The sequence below is a fragment of the Microtus ochrogaster genome, chromosome 22 (genome assembly GCF_000317375.1).
Source record: "Microtus ochrogaster isolate Prairie Vole_2 chromosome 22, MicOch1.0, whole genome shotgun sequence".
Lineage (NCBI taxonomy): Eukaryota > Metazoa > Chordata > Mammalia > Rodentia > Cricetidae > Microtus > Microtus ochrogaster.
The window spans coordinates 6492400-6513647 of record NC_022023.1 but is presented as its reverse complement, the minus strand read 5'-3'; the positions used below and the strand labels follow the sequence as shown (position 1 = coordinate 6513647).

The window sequence follows — 21248 nt, the reverse complement described above, 5'->3', positions numbered from 1 at the left end:
CGTTTCATGGCTGGGGCCTCTACTGGAAGCGAGCTGAACGTCACCAGCTGCTTCCAGCACCTGCGACCGTGCTTTCCTGGGCAGGTGACCTTTACACGAGCCACTCGTCTCTTCAAACAATGACCCAAATCAGCCCTTTTTCTTCTTACAGTCAGGTCTCAAAATAGCAAAAGTAACTATTAACCATCCAGGACTCTTCCTCGCGGTCATAAAGTCACTGGACACCTTATTAATTCTGAATTCTCTAGGTGTCTCTAGTTCAAGCACTCTCCCGCTCCTAAAAACTCTTTATATTTAGACACAGTCAGCTATCCATCCTGTGCTTACATGTTACATATGAAACAAAACTCATTACTTAAAAAAATCTATTTTTATTTTTTTTTTAATGTGGGCGACATGTGTGCCCGACGCTTATAGATAGGCCAGAAGAGGGCAGCAGATCCCATGGGATTGAAGTTACAAGTAGTTAGGAGCCTTCATGTGGGTGCTGGCAGTCAGCCACTGTGATTCTCCGACACACATTTTTCTCATTACCTCGTGTGGGCCCCGTGTGGGTCCCGTGTGGGTCCCGACCTCCGAGCCTCCATCTTTAGTTGCCTGTAAAGACGGTCGTGGAGCTGGGAAAGGCACTCGAGTTGACATTCCTATTGTGGAATGCTAAATTCCTCATTCCAGCTTCTCCTTGTTCCTCACTGTCCAGAAACACTAACAGAAACGTGACTTTTAAGGTTTCGCCTCTTCTCTCTTCCTGGGTTTCCCGTCTGAGTAGTTAATGGTTCTAGAGCACTAGAAGACAAATCGCACAGCGTTTCTGTGACATTGTTGACAAGATGTGCTGTGTGAGAGGGCACTAGGGACCGAACTGGGGACCTGTGTACACCGGGCAAGGGTCTGACCACTTGGCTCCACCTTAACCCCCCCACAGCCTTGTGCATGCCAGGCAAGCACTCCCACCGAACTGCGCCCCAGCCCGTTTTGTGTTTGAGACAAGGTTTCTCAACATTGCCCAGGCTACTCCTGAACTTGTTCTGTAGTCCACACATCGCTTCAATTTGCATCTCCCTACCTCAGCCTCTGGAGGAGCTAGGAGCAGAGGCGTGTGCACATCAGGGCCACCCTGACAACAGCAGCCAAGTCACCTCTGTAAAATCATGTCAATATGAGGTTATACTATTACTCCCACATAATTACACTGAATTTCCCACTTTAAACAAGACTTTGAGATGGAAGTAGGAGGTTCTAGAAGTTAAAGATCATTCTTGGTTATACAGCAAGTTCAAGGCCAGATCTCTATATGAGACCTTATCTCAAAAATAAAAAAGTAAGTAAAAAAATAAAGCAAGGGATCAATAATTTACAACTCAAGTGGGTTAATAATTATAGAGTATTTGGGAATGTTTATTATACTTTTGTTAAGTACAACAGCATGATATTATAAAAACTATTCAACTCTTGATTTCATACGATGTCACAGATCTTAGATTTAAGGGAAATGACTTTTTAAAATATTCCTTATCTGGCTGATTAAAAAAAGGGCTGTATTGATGGCCTGACTCTTTCTGCTGAACCCTCACACTATGTTTGGGTTCATTCCATGTTTCTTCTTATAATTCACCAGAAATAAAAGGGAAAACGCCAAGTTTAATTGAATCACAGAGCTTAGAAATAAAGGGCAAAGCATTTCAAGGAAATCCAATAGGTTTAATTTCTCCATTATGATCAATATTAATTTTGACATGATTAAGTTTACTCAAAAATTAATGAAAACTACTTCTTGTTATAAGTTCTTATTATAAGTTCATCACTACATTCAAGAGTTGCCAGAAACAGAACAATTGATTTATTTCTTTGGAGAAAGGCTAATAAGGACTTGAAAAGCATTGCTAGGGATGGGACCTCTGAGAATTTTCCACTTCATTCTCTCTCTGTATCAGATGCATCAGATGCATCAGAAGGGTGTAGGGCATCTTGGTGCAGTGTTTCTGTTCTGCATTTTCATTCCGTGTATTTATTAGGAAAATGAAGACAATTGAAATTCCCAAATGACTTAACCACCCTAACACAGAGAAACAAGACAAAGGGAGTCCGAGGCTCGCGATCTCAAAGGGGCATAGGGTTCACACAGACCTTGCTGAAGAAAAGGTCAAGTGTACACATTTGAATCAGGCCCCTAGATCCCTGGTTTAAATAGTTTGAACTGTCTGTCCTGATCTCTACACTTCTTAGGTATCTGGGGAAACGCGGTTTTCCACCTCTTCTACCCTTTCATGTTTCTTACCCCAGAAATCTGAGAATTAATGTGATTATTCGTTTCCCTAGTATTTCAAAAGCCCAGGGAGTTAGCAATAGATGTGAACATTACTGCATACTCTGAAGAGGGAAGTGATGTCATAAACTCTCCTAAACCCCTGCAGAGCTATCTTGGTACCAACTTTGAAAAGCGCTGGAGAACTGTGTGCTGCCTCCCATGCATGTCCAGCCCACACCAGGCATCTTCCCGATGTTCTATATTTTCCTCCGTGTACAGCCTCTACAATGTCCTTCTCATCCTTTAAAACAAACCTTTACTTAAGGCATTTGAACTTGTAATCAAGTTAATCAGCTCTGAACATCTAAGACCCTAAACACCGACCACCGGCTTTCTATGAACCTAAATGTTTGAGACTGTTTCTCTTCCTTCCCAACTCTAAGCCGCCAGCAGTCTGAGCCATGATAAAGAGCAGCGGCGGCGTGTCGACTGGGTTAGAAGCTGTCTTTCGGGAAGGGTTGAGTCTTGGTCACCTTTGTGTCCTATATTGTGCTGGCTTCCCAGAAGATTTCTTCTCAGTGATCCCGGTCTCTTCTTAATCACCACTAAATTCATAACTCCAGCTGACCAGCATCAACTGTCCCAGTAAAGCAAAGGATTTTAACTTTATGGTTCTGGTCTCTTGCTAATCACTGCTGATTCTTCAACTCCAGCTGACCAGAGCCCAGAGTCTCAGCATACGCAACAGATGCGGGAGAGTCTTTAAATGGCTCGTACATTTCCCTCTGGAACTTCACAAGCCAGACGTCCATCGCCTGCATTGTGCTCAGCGTTCTTATCTTCCAGGCTCCCATAGAAGGGCTCACCAAGCTCTGAACACTCAATGACTTTCCAGCTCAGAGTCCCCAAGCCCTTCCACAGTCCTTCCCCAAACAACATGGTCAGGGCTGTCACAGCGGTACCCTAAGATCCCAGTACCAATTTCTGTCCTACTTAGTGTTATGGTGGCTTTGATGAAACCCCACGGCCAAAGCACGTCTGTGAGAGACGGGTTGGTTTGGCTCCCACTTCCACATTGCTGTTCATTACCAAAGGACGTCAGGAAAGGAATGTCTGGAGGCAGGAGCTGATGCAGAGGCCATGGAGGAGTGCTGCTTACTGGCTTGGTCCTCATAGCTTGCTCTTCTTGTTTTCTTATAGAACCCAGGACCCCCAGCCCAGGGGTGGCTCCACCCACATTAATCACTAATTAAGAAAATGCTCTATGGGCTTGCAGTCTGATCTTAGGAAGGCATTTTCTCAGTTTAGGCTCTCTCCTTTTTGATGACTCTAGCTTGCGTCAAGTTGACATAAAACTCGCAAGGACATCTCAGAAGCTTGCCCAGACCAGAGCCCACGTATTTCATAAATACGGATGCTTCAGGATTCCCAGCTCTCACTGACTCCCGGTGACAAAGCAGAAGCCAGCTTCCCCTAGCCCGAAGGAGCGAGTTTCAGCTTCTGCGCTTTTTGTTTGTTTCCACTCAGTTTCTCTGTTATTCCCAGCAGTCAACCACTCTTGATTTTATATTTAGTTCTAACTCCCATGTCCTGATTGCTTCCATGAATATCTGCAGATGTCGATGCCTGTATAACATAACTCACACTGCTGGGGTGGCAGAGAAGTGACTTCAGAGCCCAGCCAAGTAACTTGTAGGAGTTCTTCCCTCAGATGGACCTTTTTTTCTGATAGTTTTCTTTGTATTGATAAAGGGTTGCTTATGCTAATGACTGATCTGTGCAATGACTTAGCAAGGCAAAGTTGGGGCACTATGTGGACCAGAGACAGGGCTACATGTCTTCGTCTTTTGCTTTTCTTGGCCCGGAAGCATTTCCTGCTCTTGGGCCTGCAGGAGCTTCTTGTGGGCCCGACCTGCCTTCGGCCTGCAGATGTGTTTCATGGGAGCGTCCTTGGTCTTGAACATATTCCTCTCCGCCTTCAGATACAGGCTGCGATACATAAGCTGGCCGTTCTTCTTCTTAGAGTCACAGTGTCTCCTAAGCAGTCCAGGCAGGATCCTCAGCCTCCGCCCCTTCTTCGATGACATTCAAGCTCTGGCAGGGCCTTCCACGTACCTAAACCTACATGCCTGCCCGTCCATATGGCAGACACCTTTTGGCCACCAAGCCCAGAAGAGGCTTACAGATCAGCCCATCTTTCACCGAATGAATGGAGTGTCACTGGCGATTTCATCGGTTCCTCTGAGGTCGAGCCAGATCTTTACATCACAGCGTAGGAAACAAAGCCGAAGCATGCAGCATGCGCATGACTGCCAGCCTTCCTAGGCAGAAGGTCCCAAAGACTGATGGGAACTCCATCAACCAAACTGGCAAATCTGTTCATATTTGAAAACCAGATTCTTGGGCAGTGTTTGTCTCTTTCTTACTTGCTCATTCAGTCCCCGACTCCTCCCTTAGTTGTGCCCTGGTAGACTTGGTTCCTGCCCCCCAGGAGACACGACTTGTATCTACATTAAAGCCCCACTCCATCCTCACGATGTGGGTCAGATGTTATCCTTTCTGTCCGTTTCTCATTATCCCGACATCTGTGTCTTCCCCATCCCAGAGGAGCTGGCTTCCCCGCTTCCATCCAGGTTTCTAGCACCCCATCTTCGGTCGGCACCATTGCCCACAAGGCTAAGAGATCCCATTGCAGAATTAATTTAGTATCTTGATCATTTGTAATATGTTTGCTGGTACATGTAAGGGTTTTAGTACAACAAATGAATTGGCAAGTATTTCATATATACGCATTTCTCAGAACTGGCACCAAAGAGAACATAATCCTAATAGAGAGGTCGGTAGAAAGGACTTTTAGGCATTTTTTAAAAAAATACCACCACATATATCACTTATTCCAGTGTGTTTTCATTGTCTTATTTATAATCGCTGTTAGAGAAATCGCTAACCAATGCATCATATTGCTAAATGAATCTTGTCTTCCTAGCTCTGCCTCTAGCTCATATTTAAGTTCAGCCATGCTTCTGGAGGGCATAAAGGGGCAGGTTCTGCTCTGTAGTAACTACCCACCAGGCCTGCTTATGGCCTAGAGAACCACCCCACTCTTCCCCTTAACCACAGAAGGACCAGGAGAACCCAGTTATAAATCATGAATGCGAGCTCTTCCCTCAGGCCCATGTCCTTTCCAGAGTCAAATCTGTGTCGCTGAATGAAGCCAGTAAGTACCAACACCCCATCCCCTCTTCCGCAAACAGATTTCGATTCACAGGAAGGAAGTAGAAAAACTGGAATGCTGTATTCATCAACTAGAAGAGGAAAATCTGGTGCTTATCAACCAGCTGTTTAACTGTAGACTTGTGGATCTCAAAATACCCAGGTGAGATGCCCGCCCAGGTGAGATGCTCGCCCTGGGGCCACAGCAGCTGGCATTTGGTGCTCTCAGAACACCCAGGGCAAAGCCATGAACATTTCTAGAAAGGATTTTATAGGCTTTATACCTGTAAAAAGTTGGTGGGGTTTTTAAGATAGTTTAGCCAGTGTTACCTGTAATCCCAGCACCCAGGAGGCTAACACAAGAGGATTACCATAAATCCAAGGCCAGCATAGGCTACATAATTCTAGACCAGCCTAAACTGCTCTGTTTAACACCCCCTGCCTCGTACTGAACCTCCTCGTACTGAACCCAGGCCCTTAGACACGCCCAGCATTTCTTATAGGCCCTCAGCATTTCTCACTGGCCTTCTTACTGAAAACCCATTGGTACCCAACTGGTATCATTCCCACGGTGGACTTCTGGTTCTACAAGGCGCCATGCAGATTTCTCCTCAGGAAACCTCCCTCGTCTCCAAGGCAAACTCAAGAGGTGCCTCTTCTGAGCCCCCGAATTCTCACACCACTCATTTGGCTTCTCACTAGAAATCACCACCTTAGGGTACTGTAGTGGTTTATCGGTCCGGCAAGCCTTAGGAGCAGGGCCCGCTTCCGCTTCGTCTCCGCACTCTAGAGAGAAATAGATGCTGATGATGGTATCACGGCAGCCACTGGCCAACAGTCTGCTATTGGTTCTTTTAGGAAACTGTATCTCACTCAAGCCGCTGGACAGCAAGTGCCACCTGAAGACGCGTCTTTGATGTTGCTAGAGACAGACAACGGTACAATTTCCTTGTGATGGGCTTTTCCTCGCCTCAACACAGCAGCCTGAGCATCTTTTATAGGCAGGCACCCCACAGGCAGGAGCTCTGCACCCCACACGCAGGAGCTCTGCACTCCACACGGAGGAACTCTGCATCCCACGTGGAGGGCTGGGGTGTCAGTATACCCATTAGTTCCCAAAAGGCTATGTGGTTAATGTCTTAGCTATCAGGCTATAGAATCATTTCCTAAAATGGGGCCCCCTCTTATTTTTATATAATTTATATTACTTTCATTTTAGTATTATTTATTTATTTATTCCATAAATTCCATACTGATTTCTCTAAAACCATTTTGGGCTTGGTGGTAGCAGCCCTAGGGATTGAACTTGGGGCCTCATGAATGCTTGGCTCTCGTGGTTTTGATTAAGCTAAGTCATTCCTCTCTCCCTAAGTTTTATATTTCTAAGTTCTTTAAAAAAAAATGTGGACAGAGAAACCCTGTCTCAAAAAACAAAACAAAACAAAAAAAAATGTGACCAACGACGGCATCGTAATCTGCTCAAACGTTACCTACTTATTCCCTTGCTTTAATCTCAGAGGAGAATTTGAAATCGCCTGCTAAAACAGAGAGTGGAGAAGCGCTGAGCCTCTTGCTGGGGAGCCACGAGGCTAGCAGTCCGGTCGTCCAGGTCACGAACACAGAGAGAGAGGGCAGCTCCTCCACCGAGTTCGGAGACTCCGTCACCCACTACTTACTGCACGAGGACGAGCAGGACTTCAAGGTGAGCATCGCGAGAGTCGCACAGTTCTGACGAGAACGGCAATGACCGCCATGCTGGCAGAAGGAGCCCTAGGACGCAAATACTGCCATCCAACGAATATTTGTTTACTTAAGATAGAATTTCCCTATGTAGCCCAGTCTCATATTTGAGAGATTCCTGCCAGGCTGGTCTCGAACTCATAGCTATCTGTCTACCTTTGCTTCCTGAGTGATGTGAATTTCCAGAATTTCTTGAAGTTTTTCTGTATTTCTGATTCTGGTAGGTTTAAGAGTCAAATATGAGGGAAAACAACTCCAATTTGGCTCTCGGTCTGAGTCCCAAACACCACCACTCACAGCCTGTAACCCTGACTCCTGCTGCATCAGGCTGATGCCTGCCAGTGTGGACAACAGGCTGCAGGCCGCCTGCCCCCGGTTTGACGAAATGGATTCCTGTGAGCTGGAATGGGGGAGCTGCGGTGCCCAGGGTGAATGTCCCTCTGTTTTGTTGTAGTTTGAAAACTACATTCAACAACTGGCGTTTTGAAAACACTGCCTCCCCCGCCCCCAAACTCAGACAAATACTAAACGCCCTGCAACACCCCAGGCCCCTTACACTTGGGAATTTCCAGAGAACCGGGACATAAAGGCTCAAAGGTGCAAGTGTTTATAGGATTATAGAAAAAAATCAACAATTACCATGTAGGAGGAGCTACACTATCCTGTCCTTCACCGGTCACGGGTTTATCATGGCACCCCAGCACTCCATGGGCACAGGGAACATTCTAGAAAGATCTGCTGATGTGTGTGGTGAAGGAACACAACACGTAAATCACGGCTTAGGAGTCTTCCCACGTAGGGCCTGAGCTGTTTGGATCTGGCTAGAGGATTTCATAGAGAGGAACTTTCCAGTTCTTCTTGGTGACTGACATCTCGAGAATTTTGGCTCAAGGGGCTATGGTTGACCTGGTCACTAGCCAAAGCACCTGTGGAAAGATCCAAATTCCAGGGCAAGTTCCTCGGTGCTACATTATCTAGTCCAAGCAACACTTGCAGAATCTCCACCCTGCTCCATTTTTGAATCATACAGAAGTCTGCTAGTACTCCTTCACCAACAAAGCAGCCCAGAGGGGAAACATTGTCACTAGCCAGTATCAGACCCAACCCAGCTCCCTTTGAGAGCACCAGCCTTCCCTCCCACTCCCCGGGAGGTCTGTCTACTGTGACTCACCGGGAGTATAAACTTACAAGTTAGACTTTTAAACTTTCGCAGGGGCTTTCATATTCACACAATCAGCAGGGCCACCCAGGGAAAGCAAAGTCTCATTCATCCGGCTTCCCTGCCAGTGACCTCTCGGCTTGTGTCTCTCCCCCAGGAGTACGTGAACTTGGGCCCCGTGGCTTTGAAGCTCCTGAGTGTAGAGGGCAAGAGGATGCCCATCCACTTCCAAGAGAAGGAGAGTCCTCTCAAGTCGTATGATGACATCCAGAGTCCCGAGAGCCACATCACGCACAAGATGGTGAAGACGTTGCTCTAGGCCTGAAAGCAGCGTGGTGGGAACCGCCTTTCCGTACCCATTCTCTGTGGATTAAAGTGCCCAAGTGACTCGCTTCCCCCACAGGGGTCCATCTTCAAAGCCGGTGTTTCTAACTGCCGTCATTACCTTTAAAACCCAGGTTCCTGGTAGCGAGCTATTGATTTACCTGCCCAGCATGCGTGACAGGAAGCACACAGCTTTCTGCATTGAAATACTTAGAAGGCCGCGGGTTCAAGTCCTTCTCATTTGAAAGTTCACAGATTCACCCATGGTCTCAATATGCAGCGGGTGTTAGAGATGTTTCTACGAAAACTATATATCACTGTCCACTTCCCACTCTGGGTGCGGGATGATAGCCCCTGTAATCTCCTATTCTTTAATCCTACTCTATCTGTTGCGATGAGATACCCCGGCAGCAGGAGCTTACAGGAGAAAAGGTTTATTTTGGTACATATTTTGACAGTGAAGTCACGCCACTGAGGGTGGTGGAAGTTTACAGGTGGGGGGGCTAAGGGTGGGAGGAGGCTACATGTAGGGACTGGGGTGTGTGTACGAGCCCAGACGGCAGGAGCTCGAGCTTGAGGAAAGTGGTAGCATCATTTCCGCACTCAGAAAGCAGAAACTGAACGCTAAACCAGATTCCTGGATTCAACACAGCCCTGCCCCCAAGCCTTCACACCACACTAACCTAATGAAGAGAATCCCTCATCAGCTGCCCAGGTGCTGGTGTAATCTAGCACTCTTCCCGGTGTGCCTAGGGGCTTGTCTCAAGTGACAACAGTCACCATCATTAAGAGCAATAGCAATAAAATTACCTTCACTGAAGAAAGAAATTCCACTAGCAGGAAGCTCACCCCCTCTGGAGCTGTCTCAAGCCTGTCTAGCCGGTCCCCATGCAAAGGGCACTGTAGGCCCTTTCCCACCAGGCACTGCAGTTGCATGGGTATAATCAGCACTCCTTGGCTCTGTGACCAGAATCCACCACAGCACCTCGTTTCTGCAGTCTTTCTGTTTATAAAGGGCAAACCTCCTGCATCAGTAAGAGAGAGCTGTTAGTGACCTGTTTAGTGGTAACAAATGGACCGCCTGGTCTGGAGCCTGGCGGGTGACTGCCAGTGCTAACACTATCCTCAGTCACTGTCGAAGTTAAAAACAGGGTCTTCTTTCCTAACGTCCTCAGAAGAGGGTAGTGCCACCACCACCGACCGCGTGCTGTTAAGTGGAAGGCGTTAGTTCCCGTTGTGGCCAGTGCTTCCTGCCCCTTCCCAGTCTCTCCCAAATCTCAGAAACAGCAGCAGGTAAAGGTCATGGTTGGCTTCCCTGACTGCTACATGTATCACACACATACCCCCTACACACACACACACACACGTTAAGTACTTTAAAATGATAATGGGCCAACTGGATGGGAAAACCTAGGCTGTGAAAGCTGGATTACTACAGAATCCATGTTTTCACGTGTACCTGAAACGCTAGAAATCAAGTACATACGAGTACTGTAGTGTTTAGGGGAAACTTTAACTCATTAATTAAAAAAAACATAGAAAGGTAGAAAATCAGTAATCTAGTAAATTTTACCTTTAAGATCTTAATAGGGGAGGAGGAACTCAAAATATAAACCATAAATAATAAAAGGCAAAAAAACTATTAAAGCCAGAAACTCCACAAAGACAAAGTTGGTTCTCTGAAGGGCTGAGAAAGAAAAAAAAAAATCCAAGCCGGGCGGCGGTGGCGCACGCCTTTAATCCCAGCACTCGGGAGGCAGAGGCAGGCGGATCTCTGTGAGTTCGAGACCAGCCTGGTCTACAAGAGCTAGTTCCAGGACAGGCTCCAAAACCACAGAGAAACCCTGTCTCGAAAAACCAAAAAAAAAAAAAAAAATCCATGAAAAATGAAATATCACTATGGATTTTTATAGTCACTATTAAAGACATGAAATGAAGACAAACACCTTCCCAATAAATCTGACAATATCGATGAAACAAAAACGTCTCTTAAATATCATTTCTTAAAATCAGGAAGAGACAAAGATTCTGAATAATCTGTTAGAGAAATTAAGTCTGATTTAAAGACTTGGCACAAAAAAAAAAAAAAAAAAAAAGAAGGCACAGGCAGGGTTTGAAAACACACATCGCCGAGGCTGGCTAAAACTGGGAACCTCTGGCTACACCCGAGTTTGCTCTCTGTACCTCAAGGATCGGCTTTCCGTCACAGCTGAGATAACGGACCTCTAACAACCATTGGATTTTCTGTTCAAACTGTTCACCTGTCTTTTTTTTTGTTTTTTTTTTTTTGTTTTTTTTTTGTTTTTTCGAGACAGGGTTTCTCTGTGGCTTTGGAGCCTGCCCTGGAACTAGCTCTTGTAGACCAGGCTGGTCTCGAACTCACAGAGATCCGCCTGCCTCTGCCTCCCGAGTGCTGGGATTAAAGGCGTGCACCACCACCTCCCGGCCTGTTCAGTGTGTTCCTGCGGTGACACACAGACCAGCGGGGGCACAAGCTAGTCTCTGGCGACAATGGCTGTCCACCTGTTAGCAAAGGTGCCGTAGCGGGAGCCAATCAATCCGCCATCACTGCCCTGGTGAACCTAAGAGGCTCCACTCCGGACCTGCTCACCTGGAAATGCTCCATCTTCGAACACTGGGGCAGTTCGGGGTACAGGGAAGCTAGGGTCTTTCCGGAGCAATAAAGGCCTGCCTGTTCACAGTCTGCTGGTCCTACTGGGTTTCACGAGAGTGCAACACAACAGCTCTCTGTATCTTTCTTGGAATAAACAGGCATTTACATTAAAAGCAAGGAAGCCTGTCCTTAAGCAACAGAGACTTTCTAAATATTAGTGACTAACTGGATTAAATGCTTCCATTTCCCACTCCAAATTCCCAAAGTCTTTTTTTTTCTTCCTGTGGCTTTTTCATTTAGCTAAATTTTAGGTTATTGTGTTCTATGATATTAAAGTGCTTTTTAAAAAAAATCAAGATACTAAAAAAAAAAAAAAAAAAAAACACCTTCAAATAGAGGCGGTTTCAGATATTCTGAACACCAAGCAAGTTTTAGAGTAAGTGCAAATGCAGACATCTGCAGACTTGGTGTCCAGCTCGGTCAGCATTTCTCTCGTCCTGCAGTCAGCCTGCCGACCTCGCCTTGTGGGTCAGTGCTGTCTCTTTGTATAGTCTCAGCTATAAAAATGTGCTAGCCGTGGCAACATTTCCCTCCTAAGGGGAAAGGAAACCACCTAGGCTAGATCTCCCTCTGCAAGGCTGAGCCTCTCTCAAGACTCCCAAGAGGGGAGGGGGAGGGCCACAGATGCTCCTGAGCTCCTAGGGCAAATGGAGAATTAACTTGGTATCTACAATACTCCTCCAAAGTTAAACTTTTACACCAGGCATTTCCTCTAGTCACTTTTTTAAAAGTGTTAATCTTGATACTACTTGTATAAAAACGTAGATGTGAAATCGATCTAGATCTGATACTATCTGGTGAAAAGATACACATTTTTGATACATCGTCTATCATTCATCTGGCCTAAAACTGTTACTTGTTTACTTCACTTTTAAGCTTCTATAATTTTTTTCACTAAAATGTTTCGATGCTAACACTAGTATTTTATTTAGAAAGAAAACGGGAATTATAAAATGGGATATGGTTTGAAGACACTGATCAAAAAAACTTCACAAAGTGGACAAATATTTTGATACAGATGGTATGACTGACTAGTGGGAGCTAACTGCATTCAAGTCTACCCTATATCTTGCTTTAGCTGGGAAAAGCAGAGAGGATGAGGGAGAGACTGGTACAGAGGGATTAAGGACCATGGAACAAAATACAAATAAAAATGCACAGAGAACCATCTTGTGGGGAGCAGATCTACGTAGGACCAGCCAAGTTTCACATATGAGAAAAGCAACTCTATTCTGTTTGACTCATTGTTTTCTGGTGAAGACAACCAAAATAAATGCAAATATAGAGGCTAAAATGCTATCCAGAAAGGCCAGTTGCATAACGGAATGTAGTCCGAGTCACTTACTGAAGGGGAAAAAAAAAGACCCTCAAAGGCCTGAAGTACACATTAAAAAGTATTCTCTTAAAAAAATAAAAAATAAAAAAGTATTCTCCTTGAGAAAGCACCTCTGGGTAACCCAGACTGCGACCTTGCGCATATTGGATGTGTAGGTCTGTTTTCAGTAGCTCGTTTTGTTCCCAGTACTGGACATCACACCCAGGGCCTAGCGTATGCTACGGAGATCTCTACCACTGAGCTTATCTCCAGCCCCAAAGTGTTATTTTTAGTTATTTTTATTCATCTATTTATTTTACATCCTGGCCTCAGCCTCACCCCCGTCTCCCCACCCCCAATCTCCACAAGTCTACTTTAAAGCTCTCTAAGATACGCTATTAGGGTTGGCGCTAAACAATAGCGCCCTTTCCTATCAGGTACGAGGCTCCGAGTTCCTTTCCCAGCCCTGGAGATTTTAAAGACAAACCAAATGCTGCCTCAGGACCTCAGGGACTCAGGCAATCAGGGGATCAGGGCTCTGCTTTGGAAGCGTTCACAGGACTATTGTTAAGGACGCAGAAGAGCTGAATGGATGTCCTGAAGTCTGCATTTGAAGATTCAAGAAACCCGAACATCAGCAAACACTCAAGTATGCTTACGCAGGCACTTTGCCCTCATCGACTTCATTATGATGCAATCTCGAGGTAGGGGCCACAACTAACCCCGTTGTGCAGAGGGAGAAAGGCTGAAGTTTAGCAACTTGCCTGAAGTTGCTTCCAGATTGACTGGAGACCCCATGCTATGTAGCATTCCTGCAAGAAACTTTATCATGTGCCAGGCTTCTACTTAGTAACTCATTAAACGCAGCACTCCTAAGAGGAAGACACTGTTATGCATAATTTACAGATTAAGAAGCTGAGGTCTAAGGAGGTTGTGTTACTAGGTCCAAACGGACTTAATCTATTAGCAGTGCTGAGTCTACCATGGCTGTTACACTGTAACCGGCACACCAAGAAGTTGGTTCTCTCAGGAGAGAGGCTCTCTGAAGTGCAAGAGAATGTTCTTTATGATGCAAGGATCTCTCCAAACTGCCCTGTAGGCTCATCTTCCAGATTCTATCGGCTCTCCTTCCATACATCCCATCTCCTCTCCAGGCAACACTGTGCCTGTCTCCCCTTAGGTCTTGCAGCCTCTTGCCTTTGGACCAGCTCTCAACCTGAGATTTGTTCATGCCTCAGGCTGCTACAGTGGTCTCCTAACTGGCTTATCTATTTCTTCTTTTCTTTCCATTTTCTTATCGCACTTCAGTGACCAATCCTTTTAACAAAAATCTTACAGCAATTTCTAGTCCCCCTGTCCCCGCCCCAGTTCAGAAAGAAACCCAAGCCTCAGCATGCATAAGTCCTGGTCTATTCAGACCTCAGCATCTCCTGAGCTCCTCCAGCCTACTTAGGGTGCTCTGTGGCCTTTCTACTGACAACCTTGCTGCTCATCTGAAGAGTGGAGCACAAACCCCTTCAGACGTCTGCTGCCTTCTGCTTGTGTGTGTGGGGGAGGACTGCTCCCCTCACCTCATCGTCTCGGGTACTTTCCACCCTGCCCAAACCGCGCCGCGCTCAGCTGGTAGAGCAGTCGTTCACTGAGCGACTTCTCAAGCTCCTGTCGCTCCCTAGGCTAACTACTGCACACGAAGGGCACTCGGTATGCTTGGCAGGCCAGAGAAGGAGCAGATCTGCTTCGTCTTCAGCGTCTCTGGCCAGCCTGCACACTTGGCTGGTTGTCAGTGACGTTACTTGCTCCCACCAAGGGTACCTCCACATTTGCTTTACTCAGACCTGAGTCATGACTTCTGTCGAGTTAATAACCAAGTTCCCAAATGCCAGACTGAACAGACAGTTTGGGGTTCAAATTTCACTCATGCTGACCATTCCCTCCTTCACTGGAGTCCATAGTGCTTCTTCCCTGCTTCTCTTTCAGCCCATCCATCTTCCCGAGTAACGGAGCTGCTTCAGTGGGGCTCATCCTTGGTGTGGCCTTTGTTAGGAATTTATTTTCTGCCACCAGATTGTTCCTTTGGTAATCTCAGCCACCACGAATACTACTTTGCACCATATTTCCCATATTTTGAACTTGAGATATGCAAAGCAATGGGAAACAAAGCAAAAACCATTTTTATCAATTTCTGAGATAGCTTTCCAGTTTCCACTGCCTCTTACAATGAACGAAGTAGAGTTCCCTCCTCGGAATAATAAAGTTTAACAGGCAAAACAGAAACACAAAGAAGCAGATCATCTCAAACTCTTTTAAGGGGTAGGGAATGGTTAACCTAAGCAGAATATCCCAGAACTGAGAGCTGATAGCAATGCTAATTATGGCCTTTTAATAAGCAGTATCTCACAGACCCATGGGGAGGGGGCTAGACCTAACCAAATACCTGAACCACTTTCTCAGGAAGCTACTACCTTCAGGAAAGAAATTACCAAGCAAGAATACTTTCATTGTTTGATTTTCATCTTTGTTCTTTGTGGGGTTGTTTCTTATTTTGTTTTGAAAGTGTGAGAAAGAACAAAGTTGGGTGCAAGATGGGTGGCTAAGTGTTAGGAGCAGTGAGACCCCAGATCCTGAATTTCTTGTAATCCCCTGATCTGAGTGCCTACAGCTGCTCTGAGCACGAGACCTTCAGGAGTTCCTGATGGCAGGAGAGTGGTTTCTGGTGGGTTTGGCTGGGGCGTGGCTATCTCTATATAATCTGCCCCTGAACACAATAAAGGGGGCATTCTTGGGGAATTCTCTGTCTCTCTGTCTGTGTGTGTCTGTGTATTTTAACCTCCAGCCCCCTTGCCCAAAGCTCACAAACTGGATAATAGCACACATAGCAGTGCATGGCAGCTAAGGAAATGGGAAGGATCTGGGAGGAGTTGAAGAAAGAGAAAATCATTGTATGGGGCTGGAGAGATGGCACAGCTGTTCAGAGCACTGGCTGCTCTTCCAGAAGGCCCGCATTCAATTCCCAGCACCCACATGGCAGCTCACAACTGTCTGGAATGCAGCTCAAAGTGATATGACTCCCTCATACAGACATGTATGCAGGCAAAACACCAATGCACATAAAACAAAAATAAATCACTTAAAATTATATGAAAACTGATTTAAAAAAGCTTTTTAATTATGTGTATGTTTGTCTGTTGTCGGTAAGTATACATGAATGTAGGTGCCTATAGAAGGCAGAAGAGGGCAACAGGTTCCCCTGGAAATGCAGTTAATGTCAGTTATGAGATTCCAACAGGGTGCCTGGAACCAAATTGACACCAGTCTTCCGCAAAAGTAGTTTATGCTCTTAGCTGCTGACTCATCTCTCCGGAACCCCCAAACAAGCATTCTAACCTCATGTTAAAAAAAAAAAAAAGAACACTATCTAAAAATATATGAAGTAAAAAAACTTGGTATCAAGAAAACAAATAACTCAATTTAAAAACGGGGTACAGATCTAAACAGAGAATTCTCAAAAGAGGAAACTCAAATGGCTTAGAAACAAATGTTCAACATCCTTAGCAATCAAGGAAATGCAAATCAAAACAACTTTGAGAATCTATCTTACACCTGCCAGAATGGCTAAGATTAATTACACAAGTGACAGCTCCTGTTGGTGAGGATGTGGAGCAAGAACACTCACCCACTGCTAAGTGGGAGTGCAATCTTGTACAACTACTATGGAAATCAGTGTGTGGTTCCTCAAGGAGATGGGGATCGATCTCCCTCATGATCCAGCTAGACCACTCTTCGACACTCAAAGGACATCTCATCTTGTTACAGAGACACCTGCTCAACCATGTCCACTGATGTGCTCCTCATAATAGTCAGAAATTGGAAACAACATAGATGTTTCTCAACAGAAGAATGGGCAAAGAAAAAGCAGTATTTACACAACGGAATACCACTCAGCTGTTAAGCAAAAATATAAATAATAAAAATAAAAAGCCGGGCGGTGGTGGTGCACGCCTTTAATCCCAGCACTCGGGAGGCAGAGGCAGGCAGATCTCTGTGAGTTCGAGGCCAGCCTGGTCTACAAGAGCTAGTTCCAGGACAGGAACCAAAAGCTACGGAGAAACCCTGTCTCGAAAAATCAAAAAACAAACAAACAAAAAAAAAACAAAAATAAAAATCAAATCATAAACTCTCAGGAAAATGGGTAGAACCAGAAAGGAAAATCATCCTGAGTAAGAAAGAGAAATATGGCATATAGTCACTTATGTGCGGATATTTGCTGTTAATGATTACCAAGCTGCAATCCATAGAACCAGAGGGTAGAGAGGGAGGTGTGGGGGGCACGAGGGTGTGGCAGATAGAGCTCCCTAGGAAAGGGAAATAAAGATTATGGATGATGGGGAAGGCTGGAATGGGAGGATCAAGTAAAGAGGGGAGGAAAACGAGGGGCAAGAGAGGGAATATGGGGGAGAGACAACTAAAATTAAGGGTTATCTAAGGGGTACTGAGGAAACCTAATACAGTAGAAGCCTCCTAAAATACATACACATAAAAAGGCAATCTAAATGAAGTCACCAAATAATGGGATATAGAGTCCCAACTGACCATCTTTTGTCAACAACGAAACTTACAATACTGGGACTGGGTCACATCTAATTGAGTTGGCCAAAAGGGTCCCATGAGGACCCCTCAAACAAGCCAGAGCGTTGCCAAGACTTTAGCTTGCTTTCCACAACGGATGGCAAGGCCCCATTGCTAAAGATAACACCTATAGAACTCACTGACATTGGAGAGGTCCAGTTGGTGCCTACATAGAACCTTTACCCCACGATCTACTGCCCTTGTAGGGTAAAATAGGAAGGCACTCTGCACACTGCCAAAGGAGAAGGGTAAACACCAACCCAGCCACAAACCTTTGGATCTACAATGGTGCCTTGCCTGCAAGATCTGCTAGGGCAATGGTGACACAAAGCTTATGGGAGTAACTAACCAATATCTGATATTTATGAGCCACTCCATGAAATGGACCAAGAACCTGAGACCAGACATTCTGCTACATTCATACATCAGTACCTTGTTCAGCCATGATCAGAGCTTATTCCTGCAGCACATGGAAACAAAGAGACCCACAGCCAGACACTAGCAGTGAGAGACACCTTGGAACACTGTCCTAAAACTTGGTGTCTTCATTAAATCCCTCCCCTCAGGGGTTAGGGAACCCTGCAGAAAATGCAGTGTAAGACCCAGAGAGGACGGAGGACACCAAGAAAGTCCCTCCAAAGCCACAGGCTCAAAGCTTATGAACTCCGAGAGACTGAGGCAGCATGCACAGGGCCTGAACACTCACCTGCAGCAGGTGGGGCACTGGTGCTGAAGGACATGGACACACATCCCCAACTTGAACACAGAAGCAATCTCTGATTGATAAACACTTGCAGATGAAAGCGTAGTTTCCCCCCAGGGCATCCCGCTGGGGAAACTACTTTTAATAGGCTGCAGGAAGAGCGGATGGCCGACAGAAAACTCTGGATGTCTCATCTCACAATGCTGGGTCAGGGATTTTTCTGTTTATTTACCCGTACTAGTTTGTATTTTTTTTTTTACCCTACAAGTCCTTTGCCATGTATATTAAGCCTTCCAGTCAAGCCATTTTTGCTATTTTTTTAAAAATGGGATTGCAGAAGAATATTTGAACAAGTAGATCTGTTCTGTTACTTGTCCCTTCTCGTGGACTCTTTCCCTTCTGTTTTTGTAATTCTGACGCTTGTTTTATCATGTTATATTATTATACTATTATCTCTTAGAAGCCTGGTTGTTTTCTAAGGAGAAGCAGAAACAGAATAGATCAGGTGGGAGGGGAGATGGGAGGAACCAGGGGTAAAGGGAAACCAAAATAAAGATATATTATGGGTGGGTTTACAACTATTTTCAATAAAAGGAAAAAAATGAAAAAAATTAAAGATTAAAATGTGGATGATGAGTGAAGGTCTGCTTCTGCTGGTTGAATAATAAACTATCTTGCTTGCTTAAGGATGCCGGGCTGATGTGGGATTCCCCTCTGCAGGCTATAAAGATTTCATTGCCATTGGTTATTAAAGAAGCTGTTTTGGGCAATGGCTTAGTAAAGCCAGGCAAAAAATCCAAACAGAGATAGAGAGAAAGTAGGTGGAGTCAAAGAGATGCCATGTAGCTGCGGAAGGAGAATGCCGACAGCCAGAACCTTACCAATAGGCCACAGCCTCGTGATGATTCACAGATTAATAGAAATGGGTTGATATAAGAGTTATGTAGAAATATGCCTAAGCTATTTGTCAGACAGCGTTGTAATTAATATAGTTTGTGTGATTATTTGGGTCTGAGCAGGCAGGAAATGAATTAGCACTCTCCATGAAAATAAGGATATATTACGGGGATGGGGACACACACACATATAAAAAAGAGTGGAAGGTCTGCTTCTCTGTTGGTTAAATAATAAACAATCTTGCTTGCTTAAGGACGCTGGACCAGTATTCTCATGTGTGGTGAAGACCAAACGTTCTTGAAGGGAAAACAAAGTATGTATTTTCTTCCCTTTGGTTGGTCTGGATAACAAGAAAATAACTCAAGTCTAGAATGGAAGCAGAACAACCTGCCACAACTTTCCATCATAGTCTCTATATGCTGGGCCACTTAACACACATAAGCGTACTGTACATGAGGTCTTTAGAGACCATCTATAAGCTATAATCCATAAATTGATATATCCTACAGTCATCCTACCCTCTAAAATAATACTTATGTGCTATAATATACTATATAATTCAAAACAAGTCCCTACCCCAACTACCGCCTGCGGACTATTTCTTTTGAGTAAATTTCCAAAAGTGGAAATAGTATTCTTGAATTTTATGACAACTCAAGCTGATGCTTATCCAAAATGGCAGTGGTAGCCTTGGGAGTCTGTGTGGGAGAGCTGTGAACTTCCTACAAACTAGGAAGGAGGCAGAGCAGGATGTTCTAGCAAGAGGGCGGCCTTCTAAAAAGAAGGGTGTAACTGTGACAAATGAATGTGGTATGTCTACATTATTTCTGTGGGAAAGGCGACAGCCCTGAGAAGATTTCTTGGCTCTTTCACAAGACCAAAGATGGTAAGGCATAATAAATACCAGGTGTGTTCCTCTCTATACTTGTTTACTTAAGCTAACTGTAAACATCGCCTCATTTGCTTGCGTTAATAAAAACAAGGGGCTGGAGAGATGGCCCAGAGGTTAAGAGCATCAGCTGCTTTTCCATAGGATTCTGATTCAACTCTTGGCACCCACACGGCAGCACACAACTGTCCTTAACTACAATTCCTGGGGATCCGATGCCTTCTTGTGTATTCTGTAGGCAATGCATACATACATACATACATACATACATACATACATACATACATACACAAACACACAAGAAAAACACCCACATACATAAAATAAAAAATATGAAGGGGGCTGGAGAGATGACCCCACAGATAAGAACACAGCACTGGCTGTTCTTTCCAGAAGACCCAGGTTCCATTCCTAGCACCCACAGGGTGGCTCACAACCACCTGTAATCTCATTTCCTGGGGAACTGATGTCCTCTTTTGGTTTTTGTGGGCACCAGACATGCATGTGGCAGATACACAGACTACTTGCAGGTAAAATAACCACACACACATACAAACAAAAAAGTGCCCTAGAAGGAAGTTTACAGTTTTTGACAATATGTTCATTCTTATACAGTATAAAAGCTATAGCTGTGTTCTATGAAGTTAAAGATTAGCAATATAATTTAAGGCCTAGATACAAAATCTCAATCAGTGGTTAAAAGATGTCTTTCACACAATCAGAAGCTAAAGCAAATTTAGAAAATAATTTGGAACGGGTCTCTCTGCCCTCCACTACGACCAACTTGCTAACTAGGCATTAAAGTGTGTGAGGAACGCAAGCTGTTGAAGTTGTCTAAATACTTGGCCCCCAATTGGTGGAAATGTTAGGCAAGAATTAGGATGTGTGACCTTGCTGGAGGTGCATCACTGAGGGTGGGCTTTGAGGTTTCAAAACGTGCTATTCCCAGTTAGGGCTCCACTCTGCCTCCTGCTTGTGGGTCAAAATAAGAGTTCTCGGCTACTTCTCCAGCATCATGCCTGCCTGTGGCCATGCTCCCCGCCATGACAGTCTAGGCCCCTAACCCTCTGAACTGTTAACCCCTACAACTCACTTCGGGAAGCTGGCCTCGCTGTGGTGTCCTATGACACACAGAAAAGCAGCTAGGAGAGCCGATGTGCTTTCCTCCTTGTGCTGTGACGAAAGCTGCCATTCTCAGGGTTGTAGTTCTCCCCGCCAACAATGACAGACAGCAGGGACGGAAGCAGGGATGGGAGGCCAGAGTGGCCAACAGTCTAGACCGAGGAATAGGATTCCCATTTCAGTTTGGAATGACAGCAAGCGAATGGACCATGCCGCTAATTACTTGACTCTTCCACCTGCTAATTTAATACCCTGGACATGTTAATTTTCTTCTTTTCCATCCATAAAACAGACTGAATGTAATTCTTATGCAGCAGAGTCCAAATTTTTTTTTTTTT

At 45.1% G+C, this 21248-nt stretch overlaps 1 protein-coding gene across 1 annotated transcript in view; it reads left to right on the top strand.

The window, feature by feature from the left end:
• Positions 1 to 8774, top strand: part of Ccdc83 (coiled-coil domain containing 83) — a 36689-nt gene extending 27915 nt beyond the window's left edge. Inside the window, exons 8-11 of the mRNA XM_005357632.2 lie at positions 5503 to 5624; positions 6320 to 6399; positions 6979 to 7163; positions 8518 to 8774. Of these exons, the coding sequence (XP_005357689.1) occupies positions 5503 to 5624; positions 6320 to 6399; positions 6979 to 7163; positions 8518 to 8679 (549 nt within the window). The 3' untranslated portion in view covers positions 8680 to 8774. The remainder of the gene's footprint in view (positions 1 to 5502; positions 5625 to 6319; positions 6400 to 6978; positions 7164 to 8517) is intronic.
• The last annotated feature ends 12474 nt before the right edge of the window (positions 8775 to 21248 follow it).